At 37.8% G+C, this 24,459-nt stretch overlaps 5 protein-coding genes across 11 annotated transcripts in view; 4 read left to right on the top strand and 1 right to left on the bottom strand.

Annotated features, from left to right (window-relative positions):
* LOC132199305 (diacylglycerol lipase-alpha) overlaps nt 1–4,441 on the top strand; it is a 38,513-nt gene extending 34,072 nt beyond the window's left edge. Inside the window, exons 13-15 of one of the 2 annotated variants that reach the window (XM_059623914.1) lie at nt 596–728; nt 1,669–2,046; nt 2,551–4,441. In XM_059623914.1, the coding sequence (XP_059479897.1) occupies nt 596–728; nt 1,669–2,046; nt 2,551–3,282 (1,243 nt within the window). In that variant the 3' untranslated portion in view covers nt 3,283–4,441. The remainder of the gene's footprint in view (nt 1–595; nt 729–1,668; nt 2,047–2,550) is intronic. The other variant, XM_059623916.1, reaches the window with a different exon arrangement.
* Nucleotides 4,442–4,970: 529 nt separating this feature from the next.
* LOC132200206 (mitochondrial inner membrane protease ATP23 homolog) lies at nt 4,971–6,500 on the top strand. 2 transcript variants are annotated; one of them, XM_059625482.1, is made up of 6 exons: nt 4,971–5,090; nt 5,321–5,592; nt 5,651–5,696; nt 5,750–5,831; nt 5,887–6,111; nt 6,167–6,500. In XM_059625482.1, the coding sequence occupies exons 2-6, from the start codon at nt 5,337–5,339 to the stop codon at nt 6,359–6,361; spliced, it is 804 nt and encodes a 267-aa protein (XP_059481465.1). In that variant the 5' UTR covers nt 4,971–5,090; nt 5,321–5,336; the 3' UTR covers nt 6,362–6,500. The 2 variants fall into 2 exon arrangements, with proteins under 2 accessions (XP_059481465.1, XP_059481464.1); XM_059625481.1 differs by having other exon boundaries at nt 4,992–5,143.
* Nucleotides 6,349–8,441, bottom strand: LOC132200205 (GATOR complex protein NPRL3). Of its 2 annotated transcripts, none has more exons than XM_059625478.1 (4): nt 8,308–8,441; nt 7,794–8,121; nt 7,235–7,738; nt 6,349–7,180 (listed from the first exon to the last, which is right to left on the bottom strand). In XM_059625478.1, exons 2-4 carry the CDS (start codon nt 8,070–8,072, stop codon nt 6,527–6,529), a joined length of 1,437 nt encoding a protein of 478 aa, XP_059481461.1. In that variant the 5' UTR covers nt 8,073–8,121; nt 8,308–8,441; the 3' UTR covers nt 6,349–6,526. The 2 variants fall into 2 exon arrangements, with proteins under 2 accessions (XP_059481461.1, XP_059481463.1); XM_059625480.1 differs by having other exon boundaries at nt 8,187–8,319.
* Nucleotides 8,442–8,666: 225 nt separating this feature from the next.
* On the top strand, nt 8,667–12,003 carry LOC132200204 (potential E3 ubiquitin-protein ligase ariadne-2). 2 transcript variants are annotated; one of them, XM_059625476.1, is made up of 9 exons: nt 8,667–8,837; nt 9,324–9,539; nt 9,597–9,906; nt 9,971–10,202; nt 10,254–10,371; nt 10,428–10,652; nt 10,713–10,928; nt 10,982–11,131; nt 11,558–12,003. In XM_059625476.1, the coding sequence occupies exons 2-9, from the start codon at nt 9,339–9,341 to the stop codon at nt 11,648–11,650; spliced, it is 1,545 nt and encodes a 514-aa protein (XP_059481459.1). In that variant the 5' UTR covers nt 8,667–8,837; nt 9,324–9,338; the 3' UTR covers nt 11,651–12,003. The 2 variants fall into 2 exon arrangements, with proteins under 2 accessions (XP_059481459.1, XP_059481460.1); XM_059625477.1 differs by having other exon boundaries at nt 11,662–12,002.
* Nucleotides 12,004–12,938: 935 nt separating this feature from the next.
* On the top strand, nt 12,939–23,970 carry LOC132199498 (sodium-dependent dopamine transporter). 3 transcript variants are annotated; one of them, XM_059624281.1, is made up of 12 exons: nt 12,939–13,165; nt 16,296–16,379; nt 16,772–16,921; nt 19,699–19,833; nt 20,460–20,614; nt 20,758–20,912; nt 21,021–21,398; nt 21,452–21,689; nt 21,755–21,983; nt 22,035–22,135; nt 22,187–22,354; nt 22,405–23,970. In XM_059624281.1, the coding sequence occupies exons 2-12, from the start codon at nt 16,358–16,360 to the stop codon at nt 22,519–22,521; spliced, it is 1,848 nt and encodes a 615-aa protein (XP_059480264.1). In that variant the 5' UTR covers nt 12,939–13,165; nt 16,296–16,357; the 3' UTR covers nt 22,522–23,970. The 3 variants fall into 3 exon arrangements, with proteins under 3 accessions (XP_059480264.1, XP_059480265.1, XP_059480266.1); XM_059624282.1 differs by lacking the exon at nt 12,939–13,165 and adding an exon at nt 14,286–14,309; XM_059624283.1 differs by lacking the exon at nt 12,939–13,165 and adding an exon at nt 14,996–15,136.
* Nucleotides 23,971–24,459: the final 489 nt, after the last annotated feature.

Here is a 24,459-nt window from a genome sequence, read left to right as displayed (position 1 = left end):
ATTTTTGAGGTTTTCGCCTATACAAGCGTGGTTTACACATGTAACTTAACTGCTTTTCCATGTCTGCTTTCACTTCTCTACTATGCGCTGATGCTTGAATCTTGCGAACTTTTAGGCAAAAATATGAGAAAAAGTGGAGGTATGTCTAAAGCGTGTCGGATTGAAATTTATATTTTATTTTTTGAAGTAAACCTTTGCTCGTAGATTTTTTAGCGTAGTCTTGTTATCACTTTATGCACGGTAGTTCGATAGTCTTGAATGATTAACCTCATTTTGCAAAGAAAGGAGCATGAAGTTGCTCAAGAAAATTTTCTGGAATATTTAAGAAGAACTCAAAATATCAATACCATCTGTAAAAAAATATATATTACTAGAGTAGATTACTTATTTCTGCAATCAGCTATATAGTTGGTAAAATTTTATGCTAAAATTCACTAAAATTTTAAAATCAGATGCCAGAGAAATTATTTAAAAATTGCTTGGAAAGTATTTTATATTTTCCTATTTGGTTGAGAATAGTTTAAGTCAGTAATTGACACTTAATTAGATAAATATTTGAATGAATAATATTTCTAATATCAATCTTATTTTACAGGCAAGTTTTACGCAAAAATGAGCCAGTCTACCAAGCCTTGTGGGTGGACAACACAGACTTTGACGAAGTTCTGATCTCGCCAGTCATGATTCAAGACCACATGCCGGACAAGGTGTTGGAGGCGCTGGAAAAGGTATTTCTGAATTTGAATCAACACAATCAAAGTTCCCACAACCCATAAGTTTTTCTTCTTTTACGCACAAAACGCTGATTTCACTGAATTTTGCATGAGCGCATGATTTACCAAATTTTACAATTTTAGAAAAATATTGCACGACTTTCTGGGTAGATCTGCGTGAACTTTTAAATAGGCAGTCTACACTTTTAATTTTGACACGTCCTTAAAAAAATCTGCTTTGCGTAAAACAAAAGATGGAAAGCAGTTGACCTGACTTGAGAATTCCATAGGTTGTGTCAGACCACCTGACCACCAAACCTTGCGAACCCATGGAAAATTTAGTCCCCATACCCTCAGATGCGTGCGCCGTGGCTGTAGCATGTATTGACGATAGCTCTCCTAACTCTATCTTACCTACTACTTCTATCCAAAAGGAAACCAGGTAAAATCTCTGTCGGATTGCGTTCTTTTTCTGTGGTGATTTTGTAAATACCTTTTTGCTAAATAACTCTCGTATTATACAGCACTTTTAAAAGTTTTATACCACCGGCTATTTATAAGCTAGCGCACAACTTCCCTTTATTGCAAAATTCTTTACTTTTAATTAATAAAGGAATCACAAAATGTTAAAATTTCTACACAGCAGTTAAATTGTCTCAATTTAGATTCTATAATGCTTTAGTTGTTTTTGATTAAATTATGTGTAAATTTTAAAAATTTATTTGCCTAAAAAATTATATTTATTCACCATTAAAATTTTAGTTTTCATATTATTCACTCATTCAGTTATCATATCAATATCATTTAATTTTTCACACGAAAAAATTCAGTAAAAATTATTAATTGAATGCATTTGAATTTGCGGTCCCTCTATAAAAAAAAAACTGAAAATAATCTTATATAAATCTTTTAAATGTGTGGCTAGGTAAAATTTAAATTGATTTTGTGCTTTTAGGTTGTGACCCACATCGGTCCAGCAAAGCCCCGGCGGCACTCCATGACTCCCTCGGACAAGGCGCCGACCGAGTGCTCGTCCAAGACCCTCGTAATCAACAGCGAGTTTTCGGAGCACACTTTACTGCTGCAGAACACGCCAGCGTCGCCAAAGTCGCTGACGCCACCACACAAACTGTGCCTTGAGACGAGCTTCACCTCGCTCAACCCTTCACACCGCTCGTCCACCTCGAGCAACAGCGCCACGCCAGTCGCTATGACACCCTTCACGTTGCACCCTTCCCTGCCGTGGGAATATGCCTCTGCACTCGAGGATCAGCTCAAGACCATGGCCGCCAGGTCAACGTCCACGCCGTCCTCTGTAGTTCAGAATAAGAAAGTGAGTTAGCCGCAGTACTCAAATAACGGTTTTCCCCCGCATATTTTAGTTTTATTTCTTTTCCGAATTCTATTTTTCAATTATAAATAGATCTTCTAGCAAAAAACAATGACTCAATTAAGTGATAGATGCTGAATGGGAAAACTAAATTATTTGCATTTATTTTATTGTAACATGTTGTGTGGCAATGTCCACGGATACATTATATTTTTAGTTAAAAAAATACAAGAACAAAAAGAAAAAAAAAATATATAAAATTTGAAGCAAGAAAAACATGAATTTTAGAAAAAAATATTTTAAAAATCATAAATTTTAAAATAAAAATTTAACTTTATATTTAAAAAAAAAGTAAACACTGAAAGAGTACCAAATTCATTCATTTTGTCTTTAAAGACTTCTTGTTGACACAAAGTCCTTTCTACAGGTTTAAAAAAACTATTATTAAAATTCTATTAAATCATTTTATGCTTTTGAAGATAAGTAAGGCAAAAAACTTAATTTCAGCTTGACCTCATCCATGACGACTGGTTTGGCCTGGCTCCGCTGGCAACACCCGAGTCGCTGAGTGAGGTGTCCAGCATCAGTTCTCGGACAGGCAGTCTCTTGCACGGCATTGCCCAGCACTACCCAATGCTCTTTTCACCGCGCCTGGGCAAAAAAGTTGGGCCCGTCGTGTACAAACCGGCCTGTTTGAACAACAGCAACAAGTGCACCCCAACTCCGACCGAGACCAACAACCAGTTGGAACTTGCGTCCTCCCTAAACGAGTCCATCGACCTGAGTTTCACGTCGGCCAACAGCACACCGAACAAGAGCATCAACAACAACATCATCGTTGATGTGCACCAGATGGACCTGAACGGGCGGTTCAAGCCCCTGATGGCCAGCTCGCCGAAGCAGGTCACCTTCAACCTGGTCGAATCGGAGACCAACGGCCTCCTCCTATCTCCTCCGTCGCCACCGAGCAGTACCCTCTCGACGCACTTGTACTTTGTGGGCTGCGGGTCGGTCGGCGAGTCGCCCGAGGACGAGGACAGTGGCTTTGGCAGAAACGGCCAAGGCTACAGACAAATGAGACTGTTGGCGCCGCCGAATGGACGCAAGGCCCATTCGGACGAGGAGAGTGGAGCGCCGAGTGATGATGTTTCGCCGCTGCCGTTGCTGACCCCACTCGGCGCGGAGTCGCCCAATGCCGGACTGATGGCCAGGGTTGTCAAGGGCGAGAGTAGTGTGTGAGGATTTGAAGGATACAAATACTATGTGGTGATTGAAGAGAGCGAAAAACAAGTGTATTTTTAATGCAAAAGGTCCGCTGAAGTTTTGCACATTTGGAGCTACTTTTTGTTTAAAGAAACACCATAATGTTGACACCATACGTATTCGCACATTGTTTATTTTATATAAAACAGTACAGTATTTTAAGGTGTCTGTCAGTGCCAAAATTGTGTTCTCGTCACACCAAAGTAAAAAACGACGCTCCAAATTTGCACACACGTCGTCATTTAAAGGCCCAATGCAGTTTAGAGACATTTACCTTGTTATGAGGAAAATGCAAAAGAATTTTGTACATAATGAATAGGTATTTATTGAAATGATATATTTCCTTGGTGTGTCAAATTTATACAGAGCAAATGTATAGCCACACAACGTCGCATGCCTAAAATTGGGTTCTAAAATGGAACAAGCACCAATTTTTGGTATTTAATGGGAATAATTTTTTTCCTTTTAAATTTTTAGCTATTAAAATTTAGTGGTAATTTTTCTGTGGAAAATATTTTCGATAATATAGAATAAACTGTCATTCCTCTTTTCATCAATACATATGAAATCGCTCTTCACTATAATATCATTAGAAGCAGCTGGTGATCATTTTTTAAAGGATCTTCATTTAACATCTACTTACAGTCAAAAATGTGAACTTACTATAAAAATTTTTAATTTAAACTCTAGTCATCGCCAGTGTCTATAGCCTGTGCTATTAATTGTTAGAAAAAGTAGCACTCTTTATGCCCTTTAATGAAATTATCCATTACTATGTGTATTTGCACACATTGGTCCGGTGTCCATAGAATTATTAGTACCATAGCCTGATCTAAAATTAGTATTGCAATTACATAAATACGAGATAATTGTTAAAAAAAGTACGCTTTGAGGTATAAAACATAGCATATTGTGCTGTATAGGTGCTATTTGCAAAGTTTTATTGTTATAAAATGGTTAATTAAAATAATGACCATAGAGAAATAAAATTTATTATGGAACAATTTCTAAGATGATCAAATATCCTTCACAAAATCAAATATCATAATTCAGATAAATAACAATACTACGTTTTTAATGGAGATTTTTTTATCGTCATAGGAATTACCTATTAAGAATAAAATTAAATTGATGAAATGAAATTGAGCTGTTTTATTTAATAAATATAAATCTTTAATCTTTTAATTTATGTTACCCCTGCAAACGCCTGCTATAAAACTAAAAATATATTATTAAAAACTAGAATTTCAATACACGCAACTGCATGGTGGACTGGTACCCCTTATTGAATACATGAAAAAGTGCAAAAAGTGTATTATTTAGTTATAATCGTTGTTAAATTAAAATAGAGCAATAATTAATTGAATTTTGCAATGTTTGCATACTTGTGTTTTTAAATGATTTTGAAATTAAGAATGTTAAAAAAATCATTAAAATGATATATACGTATTATATAGAGAAATTTTAATTTAATGCAGCGCGGGGTGCAGAATTGTGATGAGTAATGCTAATGTACGATAATGAAACAGTTTTGTTATACATACCAGTACCAGAGTCATGTGAAGTATGTGATTCCTGGAGATTTTGGACTTGATCTTATTTTATGTGTTTTTTTCTTTCTTGTTTTTTTCTGTCCTTTACTGTAGGGGGACTGTAGGGGGTGTGGGGGTTCGACCCGCCCACCAAGAGCCGTGCACCACTCCCACTTCATAGTTCACACTTTTCTAGATTATCTTTCCTGTTTTTATTTTCCTCAACCTGAATCATCACAAATAAAGCTGCAGGTACAAGAAAATAATTAAAAATCGCACACAGAAATCTGGTTATACTGAAAATTGTAAATATATTTCTTTAAAGATTTTATTATCCAATTACCCCGCGTCCGGCTTTACATGTTTTTGTTCTTTTTAAATTTTTTACTTATATTTATTTATTTATTTATTCTCCATTATATTCTCCACATATATGAAAATTATTCAACTTATTTCATCATGATGTACTTATTCTTCCGCAGACAAAGTGTATCTACAATGGGGCTCTCTGCAATTTTTCGAAGAGTTTTCACTGAAGAAAAAAGTTCAGAAGAGGTGAAAAATGAAAATAAGATTGCTTCAACCCTAATGGAAAAAGAAGAGGCGCAGAAAGAATGGGGCTATGACTTGTACCCAGAGCGAAGGGGTGAAAAATTCACTCCTAGTATAGGAAGGATGTTGTGGTTCGGAGAGAGTAGTAGTGATATTGACAAACTCAAGTGTGAAAAGAACGTCTATTCCTGTGCTAAAAATAGTAATGCAACATTTTTTCAAATATTAGAGTGCAATTTACGAGCAAAATTTATTTATAGGTCCACTGATAAAGCTGATGATGGGTGCACTTAGGAGCTCAGGATGGTAAAAATTATTGTCGTAATTAGTGCATAATTCTAGATCTTCAAAAATTTTAGTGAAATTGACCTCCGTAGACACATTGCCTGTGAATTTTGTGATCCAAGTGTGACGGGAGGCTACGACCCACTACTTAACCAAGTTAGTTAAATATATTTATTGAAATTAAATAATAAACAAAGAAAAAATCTTGCAGATTGTAGTTTGCCAAAACGTAGCAAAGGAGGAGGGTTTAGTGCAAGGTGTGATGGCTCACGAAATGGTCCATATGTTCGACTACTGCAGGCACAAGCTGGACTTCAAGAACTTGAAACATTTGGCGTGCACTGAAGTACGAGCCGCAAATTTAACAAACTGCAGCTACATGTCAGCTTGTGTACAAGGAGACGCCTCACCGATTAGAATTCAACAGACGCATAGAGTATGGTTCAAATTAATTAGATAAAAATTATTTTACAAGTGCTTTTTTTTCACAGAATTGTGTGCGTACAAAGGCGATAGCGTCAGTCAAAGCCGTCAGAAATGTGACTGACGAGCAAGCAGCTGAAGCTGTGGACAGTGTTTTTGACAAGTGTTACAAAGACTTGGAGCCTATCGGGAGACGGATAAGGCGGAATTCCTACGACATGCACAGAGCATATTACGAGGGACATAGATATGGATACACATAGTTGTTACGGCAACATAATTAAATAGTTTTTATTAGATAATATTTGTATTATACAATTTACGACAAGCTAAGACCCTTTCTTAGTAACATAAAAGTAAACTTAACCAGCAGATAAAAAATAATAATATTCATAATTTTAATCACAGTTTAATTAATTGCTAAGTAACTAGGAGTGCAGCTTTTTAGAAATGAAAAAGTTTGCAATCATTGGGTCTTCAGACTGTCTAGTTATTATCACACCTCTGAATTTGTCTATCAGCTGCAGCAACTGAGAACGCCTCACATTTTCAAGATACATAATTTCCTCCAAGTGATGTTGTCCGTTAAAGTGCCGCTGCAGTCGAGAGAACAGGGCTATTTCCTCCGGACTATGCACCACCCTTTCGTCATCACCGAGCAGTTCCTCATCTTCGCCTAATTTTGCTATGCCAGCCAACGTGGGCATCAAGTGCACATAGGTGTGCAGCTGGAGCAAGAGTCTATGTTGCAGCATCCAAATGATCATACAGACCAGTTGCGAGTGCTGCTGAGGGTTGTCCAAGGGACTGACTCGTTGGCTGAGCGACGAAGGCAGTGAAAATTCCGAGAGCACAGACAGGAGATGAGATCCAGGAAATTTCTCCGAAAACTCTTCTACTAGGGCAGAGTTGACTGCCAGAGGGGCTGTTGGACTGACTACGTAGATGTTGCTTTCACACAGAGGGAATATGACTGTTGCTTTTGCCCAGTAAACCAAGTGTCGGGCGAGTTGGTAGACTTGGTTTAGCACCAGATCTGCATCTGCTGCAAGGGTCTGAAAACTCTTCAGCGGACTGTAAACCTGAAACAATTTAAGAATAGTAACAAAATTAAAAATTATAGAATATTCTGCTACCTGCAAAAGTCGGATTAATGCTGGGGAAGCATCCGAGGACAGTCCTGACACAAGTTCTCCCGTTTCGACCAGAAGCAAAAGGCCGTAGTATGGTCGGAGGGCATGTATGCACAGCAAGTCGGGGTCAAGCTCAGGATGCAGTTTGTGCGGCAAACAGAACGACACCTCTATCCAATTGTTGACCCTCAGGTGGACTTGACCTGCAAGGCAGAGTTCCTCGTAAACGGTCTTCAAGTCTCTCGCGAGTGCACTTCGAGCCAAGATTTGGCTGTAGGGCGAGTGCTGGGCTTCATCATGGGCAGTGACCATGGCCTTAGTCTCTTGAGTGACGTAGCCACAACGTTTCTCCTCATGTCGAAGAGCAACTCCCAATCTGCGGCTCAGGTCGTAATAGCACTTGACAATAGCATGACTTGCTGTGGCTCTCATAGCAAATTGAATGTTGATCAGGACAGATCCTGCGCTGACGAGAGTTGGATGTCCCACAAACCGAACATCATTGACCTGTGAATTTCAAAATTTTATTTTTTGTACAAAAATTAGTTTATGAATGTTAAACCTTCAGTTCAAATTTGTTTCCACACAGGTCTGACTTGACAGCAAACAAGTTTGACAGGACTTCGTCAGAAAACCCTGTGAGCTGATTGTGGCTGATGTTGGACGTTTGTCTGGGCGGTTCAAGAAGGTCGTCTGTGCTTGTAAGGGCGTATGGGTTCCTCCTCTTCTTGCAATTTGCTTCACCAGAATGCGACTCTGCAGCATATGGATATCGGAAGAGCAAACGATCACCTTTGCTGTCGCTCTTCACTAGAATGATGCTCAATGGATTGCCTTCCATCTCAAATTTTGGAACTTCTCTCGCATTTATTATTGCAGGTTGTTAGTAGCTGTAAATAAAAATACATTTTTTTTATATATATCAAACAAAAATTCAGCACAGTTGAAAGCGTACCACAACGCAAATAAGCTGACAGAATAAAAATCACAGTCTTTCTTTTCAACGAGAGGAAAATTTAAAAGCAGTTAAAATAAAAGCCGCAGAGGAGAAACCAAAATATTTTAAATTTTCTTACGTCTTGTTTATTTCTACCAACTTTGTGCCTCTCCACTGTCTTCACTATCCATTCCACCACACGCACAGGATCCTGATACTTCGAGCTCCACCAGCTGAGACGCATAACTACAATTCTAGGACAGTTTTAGTTTTCAAATCAAGTCCAACACCGGTATTTTATAGTACTCATTGAGATATCTGTGTTAAAAAGGGTACTTGGTGGCAAAAAAATTACTCTTTGAGCTCTTCGCTAATACAGCGTAAACAAACAAATCAAAAAATTAATGTTTATACAAATTCTGGCTCAAAATAATTGAGATATTGATTTTACAAAAACCGGTTAACTGCAGGTTAAGTTAAAATTAATCGATTCCCCAGACTTCAAAGATGGAAGCTGGCAATGAGCTGAAGTAAACAACTTTTTCAAAATGGCCAGTCGCAAATCGAATTACAGTTTTTCGAATTGAGGGTCGCGTTTTGAAGAATCAACAATACTGTGCTTATGCATACAAGGAAACTTCTCATTTGAAGTCTAGAGACTGAAGAAGTGTAAGTGGTTTTGCCCAAAGTGCTCTTCAGAGATTTCCAGAGCTGGCGTTCTGCCTCATTTTCTCCTGACAGTCTTTTGTAATAATGTTTTAAGCCTCTTGGCCAAAAATGTCCGATTATTTATGTAATTGGACTATTATTGATTTCTTAATCATCAATATAATACATTGAAGTCAAACGCAACTTAATTTTCAAGCTATAAGTGGGAAAATACAGCGATTTAATTGAATTTAATTCATGTATGTATGTATGTAGTGCACAATACACATGAGAATGAGAGTCATATTATCCATATTCCATTCTGTACGAATCGATTTATTGTACCCACTAAAATAATAATATTTTTCAATATAATTTGAATGAAAAATTAAGCATTTATAACTCTTTGGGGCTATTACATAGTTCTATTACGAAGAAGATTTAAACAAAATTAAAATTCAATGGATTATGAAATTAAGTTATGCTGACAAATTTATTATTTTGTAGGAGAGACGTTCCACCATGTCAGGTCAAGGTGAGTCTGACATGGACTACTCAGAAGAGGAGTTTGAAAATTACTATGATGAGGCAGACACATGTGATCTGGAGCAAGTTGATGTGAGCAAAAGTGACCCAGAGTACTTTGAGTTTGAGTGCCTGTCCGTCGAGGAGGTTGAGAGGCTGCTTAATGAATCTGTGGAAGAATTGTCCAACTGCTTGAAGGTATTTAACAAAAAAAATCCCCAAGCCATATTTAAACCTCTAAATTAATTGCCCTAGATCACTCCAGCCCTTGCAAAGGTCTTACTCCACACCCACAAATGGGCAATCACCGAGGTGACGGACAAGTATAAGAAAGACAGCCAAGCTCTTCTGGTTGAGTCACAACTTGAGCCGAGGGCAGAGAGCTCCTCCACTCACCGACGTCAGCAGCGCAGTCTCAGGTCAAACAGCAATGTGCCCATTGTCTGTTCCGTCTGCGTCCAGGCCACAGGCCAGAATTTCTACAAGCTCTCTTGTGGTCATTCCTTCTGCTCCAGCTGCTGGGTGATGCACTTCCAAGTCCAGATCTCGCAAGGTGTTTCCACAGGTAGGCCAATTGAAAATCAATACCGGAATGAGCAATCAGAGGATGGATTTTTATTTTATTTTAGGAATCAAGTGTATGGCCCAAGGCTGTGAGGTGTTGGCTACGGAAGACTTTGCTTTGAAAATAATCACCCTGCCAGAACTGAGAAAGAAATACCAGTTGTTCACATTTCAAGACTACGTCAGGTCGCATCCCCAGCTAAGATTTTGCCCCGGGCCAAACTGCCAAGTGATCGTCAAAGCCAAGCTGCCGAAAGCAAAGAGAGCTGTTTGTAAATCGTGCAAGACTGTATTTTGGTGAGCTTTACAAACATCGGCAATATTTTTATGAAATTGTGTTTTAAATAGTTTCAACTGCGGCATTGATTATCACGCTCCCACTGATTGCGGCACGATTAAGAGATGGCTCACAAAATGTGCAGACGACAGTGAAACAGCAAACTACATTAGTGCTCACACAAAAGACGTAGGCTCTCATTTGTTTTGGTTTAAAATTTTGATCAATGTTTGCTGGTTTTACAGTGCCCAAAGTGCCATATATGCATTGAGAAGAACGGGGGATGCAACCACATGCAATGTTACAGCTGCAAGCACGACTTTTGCTGGATGTGCCTTGGCGACTGGAAGACTCATGGCTCAGAATACTACGAGTGTTCCCGTTACAAGGACAATCCCAACATAGCCAACGAGTCGGCTCACGCGCAAGCTAGGGAGGCTCTCAAAAAATACCTGCACTACTATGAAAGGGTAATTTGAGATTTTTGCCTCCGCATTGTCGGTGTAAACTGAAGTTTCTTTTTCTTTCAGTGGGAAAACCATTCCAAGAGTTTGAAACTAGAGGAGCAGCATTTGAAAAAGGTGACCAAGAAGATTACAGGCAAAGTAATGAACTCAGGGTCGGGCACCTGGATTGACTGGCAGTATCTCCTGGACGCAGCCGAGTTGCTGGCCAAGTGTCGCTACACACTGCAGTACACATACCCATTTGCCTATTACATGGAGCCAGGCTCCAGAAAAGAATTGGTAAAAAGTCAATAAAGTTGCCTTGAGTGGGTGCTAAGGTTTGTTTTTCTCAGTTTCAGTATCAGCAAGCGTCACTTGAAGCTGAGATAGAAAACCTGTCCTGGAAAATAGAGCGAGCTGAAAGCACCGATCGCGGAGATCTGGAGAACCAAATGGATGTGGCTGAGAAACGGAGGCTTACTCTACTCAAAGACTTCCTCAATGTATGATACTGTTTAAAACAACTTTTGAGTATTCCCCACAAAATATTTAGTATCTACCTCAACTCTTTGTACCATTAGCACGAACTTTCATTCGAAATTGTCGATTCCGCATCAATTCAATTGTTTCCCCGAGTGTGAAATATGTTTATGATCTTCAATTTAACTTGGTCCACTTAAAGATATTTGTTCATTAAATTTAATTCTGTATAAAAAAATCGCAATTTTAAATTAAATGAATGACCTTCATTAACAATAGGGAACCTTAACAAGTACAGGATTACTAAAAATAATAGCACAACAATTTTTAGTGCTTCTTCCCTCTCTTCACAACTGTCCATTCGTCTGCGGGATCTGACGTGTCCATTGGCTGGTCTTCTGCATTTTTCTCAGTTGTCTCATTCTTTTGCTCCTCTTCTTCGTCCTCAGACTCCTGGACGTCTTGTGATTGCGTTGCATTCACAGACTGCGCCAACCACTTTTTACAATCAGGACGCTCCAATCGCTGCAATTCAAAGTTAAACTGTTCGCAGTTGCCACTCCGACACAATTGGAAGATTCTGTGAAGTTCCTGACTCACTTCCAGAGGAGAATCGTCTTCACATTGGGTATTGAATTCCGAGTCTAAGATGTCAATCAGGATGTCCTCCACTTCCTCCACTTCAATATTTACTATAATTTAAGATAAAGGCTATTATTGTTTTATTTATGTAAAAAATTGCATCAAAATATTATTTCAATTTGTGAGAGGAAAAATAAATAACTCTACAAACCTTTATTGCAAAATGTGTCGGTCATGTAATCTGTAAACTGGCGTGCAGCTAAATGACTTTGATGTCCTCCCATTCCATGCTCAACAGCTAGCTGAATTTTCAAATAAAATGAAATAATTTTTCACATTTTTATTTTTTGCTTTATTTTACCTGCAGAGCGGTCCAGTTATTGAAGACGAGCTCAACAGCCTTCTTGAAAGAAGTTTTCAATTCCATGTTTGTTTGGTTTGTTAAATGCTCTTCTCAAAATGTTGCAAATGCAGGTCGATCCACCTCAAAAGACCAACATGTCGTAAAGCAAAAACATAGTTCAATTGTCTCTAAAATTCTAAAGATTTGACAGATGCATTAAAAGTTTCCCAGCACGTGGTTTCCTTCTTCGTGTTTGTTTTTGGTTTATATTTCTGCTTTTGCCCCCTCACTTTTCTCGTCGCTGCACTCTTGCCGAGGCCGTGTTTCATACATTTAGTTTAGTTTCAGCTCAATAGATGTCTCCCTCACCCTCATGTCAGTCAACTTTGCAAAATGAAGAGAAGGGGGAACCGCGAAAAAAATCCGTGGAAATGTACACACTCTGTGGTAAGTGAAATCGTAAAGAGGTAACGACAGTGTTAATTAATTTCATTAAAAATGTGTTATAATTTACATTGTTCTATAATTTTTTTTCAAAGTAGGTAGTTTTTACGTGTCTACAGATTGTATAATATAAAAAAGACAATATAAATAATAATTTTGTAATTATGATCATAAAAAAAATTAAAAGTTCAAACGTTTGTATTGTAAAAGTTCGAAATGTATTCGAAAAGTTCGAAAAAAAGTATATAAAATAACTTGCAAGCAAATTTATTTCTTCAGCTCTGATACGCCGCCTTTTTTATCCATATTTTTTTTGAAAAAAATATATTCGGCCCACTTTTAAGTGGGTTTGCATATTCAGCAGTCAATCTTGGCATTCCTGTGTAATGAATCGGCGGCCGGAGCAACGCAGAGATGACGATCATCGTCAGCCAGCTATAATATCTGCCGAGAGAGAACGTGGGCGTTTCAACAAATAAACACGAACAAAAATGCGAGTGTGTTCCCCACTCTGGAGGATAAAATATTAAATGTGCGCTAGCGTTTTATAAAGTGAAAGTCTGCAGCGGCGTGTGTTTTATCATTCAATTTTTGTCCGGCCGAGTGTTACGAAACGCAGCTCTCCGCGCGCACCTTTAGCCGCCGCCGTTGCCGCCGCAAGATCGCACGCACTTTTTGCACCAGGCTGGTGAGTCGAATGAAAAAGATGAATAATTTTTCACGTTTCCGCACCCAGAGAGGGCACCGGCTTTTTTCAAGAGCGCCTCGGAAATCATTGCATGCCACACTTTAATATAAAGGTCCTCGACACAATTTCATTTCCACGTGTCATGAAAACTATTTGTGTATTTTCGGCCGTAAACAATTCGGAGAGGAAACAACACGCATGGCTGATTTACATTTTGGAAAGGCCGAATGCAATTTGCATTCTGTGCAAGGTCATGAGGCTTTATTTGGTGTTTATAATTGATTAATCATACCGCGTAAATGCATCTTTGCTGGAATTTGACCTTTAAAGTATACCTTTTAGCTGCATTAAAGGAAATTTTAAATTCTTCAATATTAAAAATTCTGGGCTCGTACAATTGTGGCCTGTCCTGAGTTAATGAATTATTAATTTAAAAAGGTTAATGCTTTCATTGTTCTGCATGATTGTTTGTGATTTTCTATCAACTGCAAGTTTTTTTCTGTCATTGAAATTATCATGAAAAAACCAGTTTGACGTCATTTACGTGCAATAAATATCAAATCCAAAAGTAATCAAAGACACTCAAATCCTATGGCAAAGCTTCAAAAAATTTTCTCTTTTCATTGTCATAGGTTTATTGAGACACATATCTTAGTTATTATGTAATAAAAATATATTCAGATAGTTTAATTTTTCATTGGAAAGAATTTATTTTGCAGGAATTTTTAATGATCATAATTTAAGAAATATTAAATAAACGCTTAAGACTTAATTTATAGCAGGTTTCCTGCATGATACTTTAATTAAAAAATTATTTAAATTTGTTCAATTTAAAAAAGTTTAAAATACTTTTCAATTATAAAAACCAATCCTCTCTCCTCAATTTTAGAGAACGTGTGCTTAAGTGTTGATATTTTAACAAAGGATGTTCCCTTTTTGTTGTCTCTTCTTACTATATTATATATTTAAAAATATCCAATTTAAAAACGCCTCTCCCAACTCTAAAAGAGAGGAAATTACATCAATTTAAACTGACATAATGAGCGTTTAGGATGATGTCACTCAAGCCCATCTCATCTTTTTATGGTGAATATAAAATTCATTCATTCGTCAAGAGGGGAACTTAGCGCACGTCAACGCCAAAGTTTGTATAATTTTTTAAATAAAATTTAGAGGATTGCCCATAATTTTGCAGAGATGCATGTTCAAATTTTCCTTTGAAAGCTCCTCTCTCAAATACAATTTAATGCCGGAAATACGTTGTGCCGTACGCGCTGTGTGGAGTAAAGAAATAACAGGGGAGTTCGTTTCGCGCCCGCCCGATCCTGGGGCCAAACGTAGAAATAAATTAGCTCCGAGCAGGCGTTCAATCTCTTCACGGAGAGTGAAATATTAGTCGTTGCCGATTTTAATTAAGTGCTGGCGCCGTGTGATTATGGCCTTAATTAAAACAATGCACAAGGTGGAGATTGGGGGGCAGGGGGTGCGCCGAGAGCTGGAAATGGAGAGGGATGAGGTTGCAACAGGCAAATTGCCTTTTTATTTCTTCTCTCTCGGTCGCTTTTCCGATGACGACGATCCCGAGGGAGACACGACGAGCCATCAGATCGAGGGTGGAATTTGAGTCTTCATTCAATCTCGGGCCAATTGAGCGCCGGCGCCACTTAAGCGGCTTTTCCGATCAACGCGAGAGCATTTTCATAATTCGACCTGCCGAAGTCATTTGGCATCCGAAATTGCGTCGCGTAACTGAGTTTGCGACACAGCGCGCCGAACGCTCTCGCAAGGGTGGGGGCGCGGGCACGGCGCACCAAGAGGGTGCATCGGGTCGGTCCCAGTGCGCCCCAGCCTCCCGCATGGGCCAGAGCGACTCGAGCTTCGCCGTCATCATCACCCTCTGGCACTTCCGCTGAGGGCCTCTGCCTCTCAGGGCTCTGCCTCCCTCAGGGTCTCCATGTCCGCTACCCTTAGGTAACTCTTTTTACGAAATTAGAAAATTCATCTAGATAATTTTTTTGAGTTGCATCAAATTTTTTATAATTCATCCATTTTTTTTTATTGCTTACTTTTATTATTGTAAAAGTATTTGTTAAAGTTATTTGACTGTAGATGAAAAACTTTTTAATTACACCTTTTGATTAATTTTTTTTTTTTAAATTTTCTTACTTAAATGTGTAAATTTTTATAATTTATTAATTGCAGATTTTTTAATGAAACTTTTACAAGTTGGTTTAACTATTTTTTTATTTTTTATTAGTTAATAGATATTAAAAAATTGAAGTCAGCCTGCCTATACTCAACAGTGCACTTGATTTGTGAAACAGAGAGTGCGTTGTAATTGATGTCATTGCACCTAGATGCCTCATTAACCAGTGAATAAATGGCAACGATTGACGATAAATTATTTCCGCATGGCTGAGTTTCATATAATTATATATAATGCTAGATCTACCTTATATATCCCAACTATTTCTGGTTTCTTAATTCTGCCACACTTGTGGCACGTACCTCACACTTTTAAATATATCACGGTTTTGAAATTGATACACTTTTTACCTCGGAAACTTTTATTCAACACAATTTTTTTTACACTCACTGACTCCATATATTTATTTTGCAGAAAATTATATGCAAATAGAAAAGAAAAATTCGTTTTCACAATTTTTTTAAACATAATTTTATATATTTAAAAAAAATATATATTATATTAATTTAATGACGATCGCGCTCTATGTCAAGGATCAGATGGAAATGCGGGCGCCCCTGGATGTTATTACATTTTGCACCTTGATTGATTTTGATATCGTTTAAATTCGGACTCCTCTAAATTCTCACAAGCCAAGAGTCGCAGAGGAAGCACAAAAGGGACTGACTCGCCTTGGCACATAATTGCAGATTTCATAATGTGCAAAAGCCAAAGGAGCTCTTTCTTTTTTTTTTTGCACTTCTCAGCACCGCACTTGAAACAAAACGCGCGCGGCTCTTTTTCTCATTCTCTGTAGCGAGACACACGAGAATTGTATTTTTGTATATTGAAGCGGCGGCTCGTTTTTTTTTATAATGTCAGGAGGAATGGGGAAGCAAATCGAATGAATATTTACCTTGATGGGCTTGGTTGATTTGTTCGCAGAATTCCTGAGTGCTTTTGGCGACAACGGCGCCGCTGCTGAGGACGCCGATCCACAAGCAGCCATGGCCTCCGCCGCAGACAAAGGTGACTTGCTCATTTCAAGTGATTTATAATATGAACCAGTAATTTATATTCCTCTTGTTTACGATATTTTATAAAAGTATTTAATGATTAATTTTGTATTCTTTTGAAGGAAATTTATAATACTTTAGTTTATTTTTAAATAATTCTTCACATTGCAAACAAGTGAATTGTTCCAAAAAGCGAGGCGCTGAGCATGAGAGGGCAGAACAATTATACATTAAATCCCAGCTGAACGCATTATTTGATCATTTAGACTGTTTGGCAAGGGTCGAGCGCGCTCCTCCTTCTCGCCTTTTCAAAGTAAAATTTAGCGCCCCTCTTTCAGTTTCGTATTCGAACTACATGGTAATTTCGTTCAATCAATCAAACTTGCCTTTTCCGTTGTGTTGAAGATAGGACGCAGGTGGCTGGAGGGAGTCCCGACTCGGAGGATCGAGAGACGTGGGGCAAGAAGGTGGACTTCCTGCTGTCCGTGATTGGATTTGCAGTCGACTTGGCCAATGTGTGGCGCTTCCCTTATCTTTGCTACAAAAATGGGGGTGGTGAGTACAAGCGTTTTTTGAATTTTTTTCCATTATTGCAGAATAAAAACGAAATGGCTCAGCCGAGAACCAGCGGAGCATTCATAAGCATTAGAGTGGACTTCCTGATTATTTAGAGTATTAATGCCCGCTCAATCAAATCCCCCTTACAATTGATTGACAGGTTAAGCGGGTCCTATAAATCGAATTGGAAATTTTGGACTTGCATTAATTGGTTTATTACTTCAGCCTACTTTTCATTGATTTTATAATTGCGTAAAAATTATTATTAAACGAATATCTTCATTCATTCAGGGAAAGATTTCTGTTGCAATATTAAAATTCATCCTTTTGTTGCATATTTCCTCTTGTTGTGATTTTGATGAGATTTTGAAGGGGTGTGAGGCTCTCGCGGCAGAAGTGTGAAAAGGGAGAAGATATAAAGGATATGAAGTTATAAAATACAACATGGCATTTTTACAATACGAGGGATATAATATGTTGAATGTTGACTTTTCATATAAGAAGAAATCCTGTTGCGCAGTTGGTATTTCTTGGGGGTGTAAAAACTGAATTTCTTTTAGAGCCACAGGTTGACATTGAAGGCAGAACTTTTCATACCTGTTGATCTCTTTCAGATGAGATTCGACGGTTGCGAAAAATTCCAACGCACACAAAAGTGCATTAACACATTGATTGAAAAATTATCAAAGGATCTTTTGTAAGCCTAAGGCTTTTTTGCAAAAAAAAGTGCTTTATGAAAATAAAATAAAAAATCAGTAAAAAAGCAACTATGATAAAAAAATAATGAAATTTTAAATATTTATTGAGCGAAGCAAAATTCAAATTTAAAACCTCAGGCTTGTAAAAAGTGTGAAACTGAAAAGGGCAAAAATAATTTTTTTATGCAATATTATCTAAACTTGAATTTAAAATAGTTGTAATTTCACTCTGATTTTAGTCTCACTAAATTAATTTTGTGCGCAATTCTGAGAGCTGCAGCTATAATTAATCAATTGGTGCCTCTGTATCTGCAAGAGGGTGGCCGTTGGTATAAAGAAAGTCAGGGCATTGGAAATGCGTTAGCGCCATTAATCACACTAGCCTTTGATCTTGCCTTTTTATTTCGACTGCCCGCAGCCCTTTCCAGCTTCCGAAGGGAACCGTGCAAGTGAGTGAGCTTTGTCACATTAACGCCTTGGAAATAGAATTACTCCAGGCGGCCCTTTCACTCCGTTCCCATAACTTCGCCCCGTTAATGTCATTATTAGCAAGTGAGCTTTGGTTAATAGCTCCAAATGACGTCTAATTAATGTACTTTATGTGCCTTTGCCGCCTTTGGTATGTTATATCGTGCTAAAGTGTGCTCACTTTTGCTTCCTGCTGTCAAGAAGCGTCTTTACCGACTTAATTGAGACTGAAATAGATGCTGTATATTTTGATTAAGTCGGCCTGCACAAATGCTTACATGCGCAACAATAGTTTTTTTCTGCCAAAATTCATGCTGTGTATTTTTCACTGTATTTTTGTATATGCATTCAAAAAACTGATCCTTTTTATAAATAACACCTATTATGCGCGTGTCTAAAAAACAAAAAATGTACACAACACCCACAAAACACCCGATAGTTCCGCCTGTCTGCGTTTGTGATTGGCAGGCATCGACTCCCATAATTTAGGCATGGACTGAGAAAAGTGATGCGATTTTTTAAACGACCAGACTATGTAAAAATAATATAACTTGGTCATATTTTTTCATACATGTTGCGGCAAGAGATTGTTTCTGCGCAAAAAATTGACATAATAAAATCACGCTCTGTTGAGCAAACTGAAAATAAATCGATAAAAAAATTCCAACAGCTTTAGCCAAATCCACGAAAAAAATAATAGTTTTTTGTATTCAAAAATTATCTCGTGCATGCTGTTTTGTGCCAATATTTGGCTAGGCTGCGTTGATTGCTGTCGCTTGATTGGCCGAATGATGGAGAGGCTATTGCATTATGAATTCGTTATAGAGCACCAAGTCATCTACTTGAGCTGTCAATCTAACACTCATTAACACACCCCCCATTCACAGCCCCGTCTGCTGTTAAATTAACACCAATATTGCTCTCTCTATCGCACCCCCTCACTGTCATTCATTGTGCTTGCGCCTCTAGTCAAATCACTTCGTACATATCAATGGCGCATTATTTCACCCTGCAAAATGTTTGCAATCGATTTGTGCGGAAAAGCGCGTGAATGATAAATACTTGAAAATAGAAAGTCCGTTTGATTAAAAGACAAGCGAGAAAAGCTAACAAAGGATTCAATGGGCAAGAGTTTTAATTCAATAATTAATCATGGTAATAATTTCATTATTTTTTTGTTTTGTTTGATCTTAAATGAATTCTCAATATGTAATTTTTTAATTGCAAATAAAATTTCAGCTAACCCTTTTATATATATTTTTTTTCTACATTTGCTTTTAATTTTGTGACTTTTAACTTTCCTATTAAATGATTAGGTTGGTTTAAGCGAAATTAATAATTATTTTACAGCGGAATTGTTTCACAATAAAAAAATATTATAATTCTTGCACAAATATTTGAAATTGGTGACTTCACATTAAAACAATGAAAAAAATAAATTTCTCAATAAAAAGATAATTTCTGCAAGCTCATAAGAGCACAGACCGATAAAACACTTTGTCTTGGCCTGACCAAAAAAAAAAAAATTCCAATATTTATGTTTAAATGAAGAGGGCAGTATAAATAAATAAATTGAATATGTGTTAAATTGAAAAAAAAATGTTTCAGGCGCATTTCTTGTTCCTTACTTGATTATGCTGCTGATCGGAGGCATACCCTTATTCTACATGGAACTGGCGCTGGGTCAGTTCAATAGAAAGGGTTCCATCACCTGTTGGGGTCGGCTGGTGCCTCTGTTCAAAGGTATACCAATCATCACCATACTTTAATAATATTTCTTTCATGCCCAGTCTCGGCAAATCCGCTTGACGTGTGCGGCTCGACGCCCTTTGACGCGGCCGATAAGAAGAAGAAAAATGGGGTAATGGGGGGTGGCGGCGCGGCCCTAATGTGTGAGCTTGCCTGGCCGCACTCCTTTTACTATCAAAAAAGCTTTTATCGAGATTTTAAATGGCTTATATTGGATGGAGTAGTCGTGTTCTACACACTTTTATTCGCCAAAGCCGCGCGCCACCACCACTGCCTTTCTCTTTAAAAAGTTCTCTCTCTTCATCCACTTTATCCGCGGCTATTATTCTTCCCTCTTCACCATTTTTCACCAGCGCGCACTCAAGGAGTCAATTTTAGAGCCACTTGCTGCTCGTGCACCACTTTATATCATTTTCTCGAGCGTCGTGCTCTCTGACTCGGAAAATGGTGACCATTTCCGATTCTTTTCGCCAGCTCTGCAGCCGACTTCCGGCGCGCTCCGAGCCATTGTCACTCGCACGCGCACCCTCGGGACTCGTCGCCTTTTCGCGCTCTCTTCTACCCCAACATTGTTTTAATTTTGTCAAGAGATATCTAATTTCCTCTCTTGCCCGTCGCAGGGATAGGCTATGCGGTGGTTTTGATTGCTTTCTACGTCGACTTCTACTACAACGTCATCATCGCGTGGGCCCTCAGGTTCTTCATCGCATCTTTCACCAGCAACCTCCCTTGGACCAGTTGCGGAAACTTTTGGAACACGGATCACTGCAGACCCGTGAGCAAACTTTATTAAGTTTACATCAAAGCATATTAAAGGAAAAATTAAAAAAATTAAATATAATAATTATTTCATTTTTACTGACACATTTTATTATTTTTTTGAAATTTTTTTATTAAAATAATCAATTTTTTTTTAAGCTTGACTACTCTTTATCGGATATTCAAGATCAGCATTCAAGCAACACCACCATCAACTTAATTCCTAATGGCGTTGTCTCGACTTATGCACCAGACCTTGCTTCAAATTTCAGTTACGACAACGCCTCTAGTTCTGCCGCAGAGGAATATTTCAAGTAAGCGTAACATCTTAAAATTAAAAAAATCACATTATTAAATGATAATTCAACCATTTTGTGGATTTTTGAAAAAAGTAGTTTTAAAAAAACAAATTATATTTTTAGCCGTTTCATTCTGGAGCTGCACAAGAGCAGTGGCATCGACGACCTTGGTGCCATCAAATGGGACATGGCCGCTTGTCTGTTGATTGTGTACCTCGTCTGCTACTTTTCTCTCTGGAAGGGCATTTCGACGTCCGGCAAAGTCGTCTGGTTCACTGCACTCTTTCCTTATGTGGTACTGTTGGCCCTGCTGGTCAGGGGAGTGACGCTCCCGGGCGCCTCCGAAGGCATCAAATACTACCTGCGCCCAAACTTCAACGCCATCACCAAAGCAGAAGTGTGGGTTGACGCTGCCACGCAAGTTTTCTTCTCTCTCGGCCCTGGATTCGGTGTGCTGCTCGCATTTGCGTCTTACAATAAATTCCACAACAACGTCTATCAGTAAAGCATATCGAACTGAATCAAAGGAAAAATTAAATTTTGCGTTATTCTAGGGATGCACTCGTGACGAGCATAATCAACTGCTGCACCAGTTTTGTGGCTGGCTTTGTCATATTTTCCGTTCTGGGCTACATGGCGCACGCCTCGAAAAAACTAGTCGAAGATGTGGCCACCGAAGGACCAGGGCTCGTCTTCATTGTGTATCCGGAAGCAATCGCCACCATGCCTGGCTCCACCTTTTGGGCCCTTCTTTTCTTCATGATGCTCCTCACCCTTGGCCTTGACAGCTCAGTAAATTATTATTATCATAATAAAATGTTAATTAAGTTGAAAATTAATAAAAAATAAACTTTCAGTTTGGAGGCTCGGAGGCTATAATAACTGCTTTGAGCGACGAGTTCCCAGTGATTGGGAGGAACAGAGAGCGTTTTGTAGCTTGCCTCTTCACCCTGTACTTCTTTGTCGGCTTGACCTCCTGCACTCAGGGCGGTTTTTACTTTTTCCATTTGTTGGATCGATATGCCGCTGGTTATTCAATGCTCTTCGCTGTGCTTTTTGAAACCATTGCCGTTTCCTGGATTTATGGTAAAATTTAATAAAAAAATTAAAAATTTTTTATTGTTTTTCTTCTAACAGGGTGCGACAGATTTTGCAATGATATAAAGGAGATGATTGGATTTTCACCCGGTATCTACTGGCGTATTTGCTGGATGTTCCTAGCGCCCGCATTCTTAATGGTGATTTTTAATAAAATTTGATAAAAAGTAATAACTTCCAATAAATTCTAGTTTATCATTGTTTACGGACTTATTGGTTACGAGCCCCTCACGTACGAAGATTACCAATACCCTGCCTGGGCTAACATCCTTGGATGGGCAATTGCCGGTTCAAGTGTGTTAATGATTCCAGGAATGGCCATTTACAAAATCATCGTCACCCCAGGAACACTTTCCGAGGTAGGATTGAAATAAATGCTAATTGTGCTCTGTACACAGTAAAATTTTAGCGTCTTCGAATTTTAACCACTCCTTGGAGAGATACTCAAGCTGCTTTGATTAATGGAGTTCAGGTAAATTCTGCAGAAATTCGCCTCACATCGATGACTCAAGTAGATGATGTGTAAGTCCCCTTTTAAGTGATTTTGTTATAAATTTGAATTAGAAATATTCACCTCTGAAGTATTAACGTTTAATGTTATAAATTATTTTAAATCTGACAAATCATTTAATAATTGAACTTTAAGGTGAAAAAAATATAATCTACTTGCCTCAAAATTATTGTTAATGAATTATCCTTCTTAGAAAATTCTGAGAATCTGCTGAGAACAATAATCCTTGTAAAAAATTCTCTCTGTTTGAATTAAATCATAAGAACTTGACTCTATGAGCTGCTCTGGAGCTGCCGTTTTATGGTTGTAAAGTTGTATAGATACAGTTGTAAAATTTGGTGTTCTTGAATGGTTTGCGCTAATTTCATAGGATTACCCGTGACAAGTAAATCGAAGTCCAGTTTCGTCGTTGTCAAAGCATGCAAATGGATTTAAAAAATACCATCCAAAAATTTTTGCCCGGTATTTTGGAATCTGTCTAGTGATTCTTCTTACTAATCTGAGTAAGAAAAATTCAACTATTTAAATTTAAATAATTTTTGTTTTTTACTTTTTATACATATTTTTCCGTAGTTTTCATTTTCATTTAACTCTACTTGGTACCCGTCAAATTGTAAAAACGCTGAATGGGTCATTGGACGATAAATATAAAATAATTATCCACTAAAACCATTTACATTTGTGGAAGAATAATTGTGGGAGGACATTATATCAGTGAGTGTTTCGGTAATAATGTGTGTTTAGGTGCCAAATTAATGGTGTTCAACTTATCAAGAATTTAAGAAGACTTAATGAGCTACTTAAAGTAAAGGGAATACGCCACGGTAGTTGAAATAAACTATCTTTAAGTTTAAAACGTTAAGTGCTTAATTGTTCTCTTAATTTTTTACTGAAAAAAATTTATATCCGCTTAAATTTAAATGACATTTGAATTTTACACAGAATTTGCCAGATTTAATTATTATTATTATTATTATTATTAATGTTTGAAAAGTAATAATTTTATAAATAGATAATAATTCTGTTCTAAATGAGATAGTGAGGAGTTTGTTGTGCCAAAAAGACTCCTCAATAGAAAAAACTGTTGTTTTTCATCAAAAAGTTTTGAAGTAAAAAATTTAATTTTCCTTGCTTGCAAATACAGAGTATCCATGTGTCTGTAGACTATATATGTCAGTGAATAAAACATATAAAGAGAGATGAATTTTAGGGCATGGTTAAATCTTGCCTTGCAGGGTAGAAAAAATGTGTTAAATGTCTTGAATATCATTTTTTATTAATTGCTTTAAGTAATAAAAATCTGCACAAGAATGTCGTCAAAAACAATCATTTAGCCATAAATAAAACAAAATTTTGTGTGACTGTCAAAACCGGAGGCGGTCAGATTTTTTGAATGTGATCTGTTTACAAGTTAAGGATAAGAAGTACTAATGACTGAAAGACCTCAAGCAGCCAATGACGTCTTTCAATCAAAACTAACAGAGCGGGTGTTTCTTTACGCTTTCTAACAGCAAATGTAAAATAGAAATATAAGTGAGTTAGAGCGTTCCAAAAGTAAATAGGCATCTAACAAAAATTGTAATAATACTCTGATGAGCAAAATCTTGGAAGCAGCATCAACATGTTTGATCCTGCTACCAAACTAATAAATAAAGATATTGAAAAAAAATCTGGTTTTACTCTTTTTTTAAACTACTTATCCTCTGCGATCGTTACATTATTGAACAAAGTAAATGGCGAGCTACTTGAAATGGCAATTCGGATGCGGGGCAATTGGAAATCGGTGCCCTCCTAAAGCTGGCACGCGTGTCCCAAATTTCCATCACCCTTTTCAACAAGTTGTATCCATGACGACGTGTCAGCCTGTTTATGCAGCATAGGAGGAGCAGAAGGGAAGTCGATGGACGACAAGGACGACGGCGTCCAGGGCTCCCTCTTGGCTTCTGGTAAGGA

This window comes from Neocloeon triangulifer, unplaced genomic scaffold, assembly GCF_031216515.1.
Source record: "Neocloeon triangulifer isolate White Clay Creek 2 clone unplaced genomic scaffold, ASM3121651v1 ptg000014l, whole genome shotgun sequence".
NCBI lineage: Eukaryota > Metazoa > Arthropoda > Insecta > Ephemeroptera > Baetidae > Neocloeon > Neocloeon triangulifer.
This window is presented reverse-complemented; position numbering and strand designations above follow the sequence as displayed.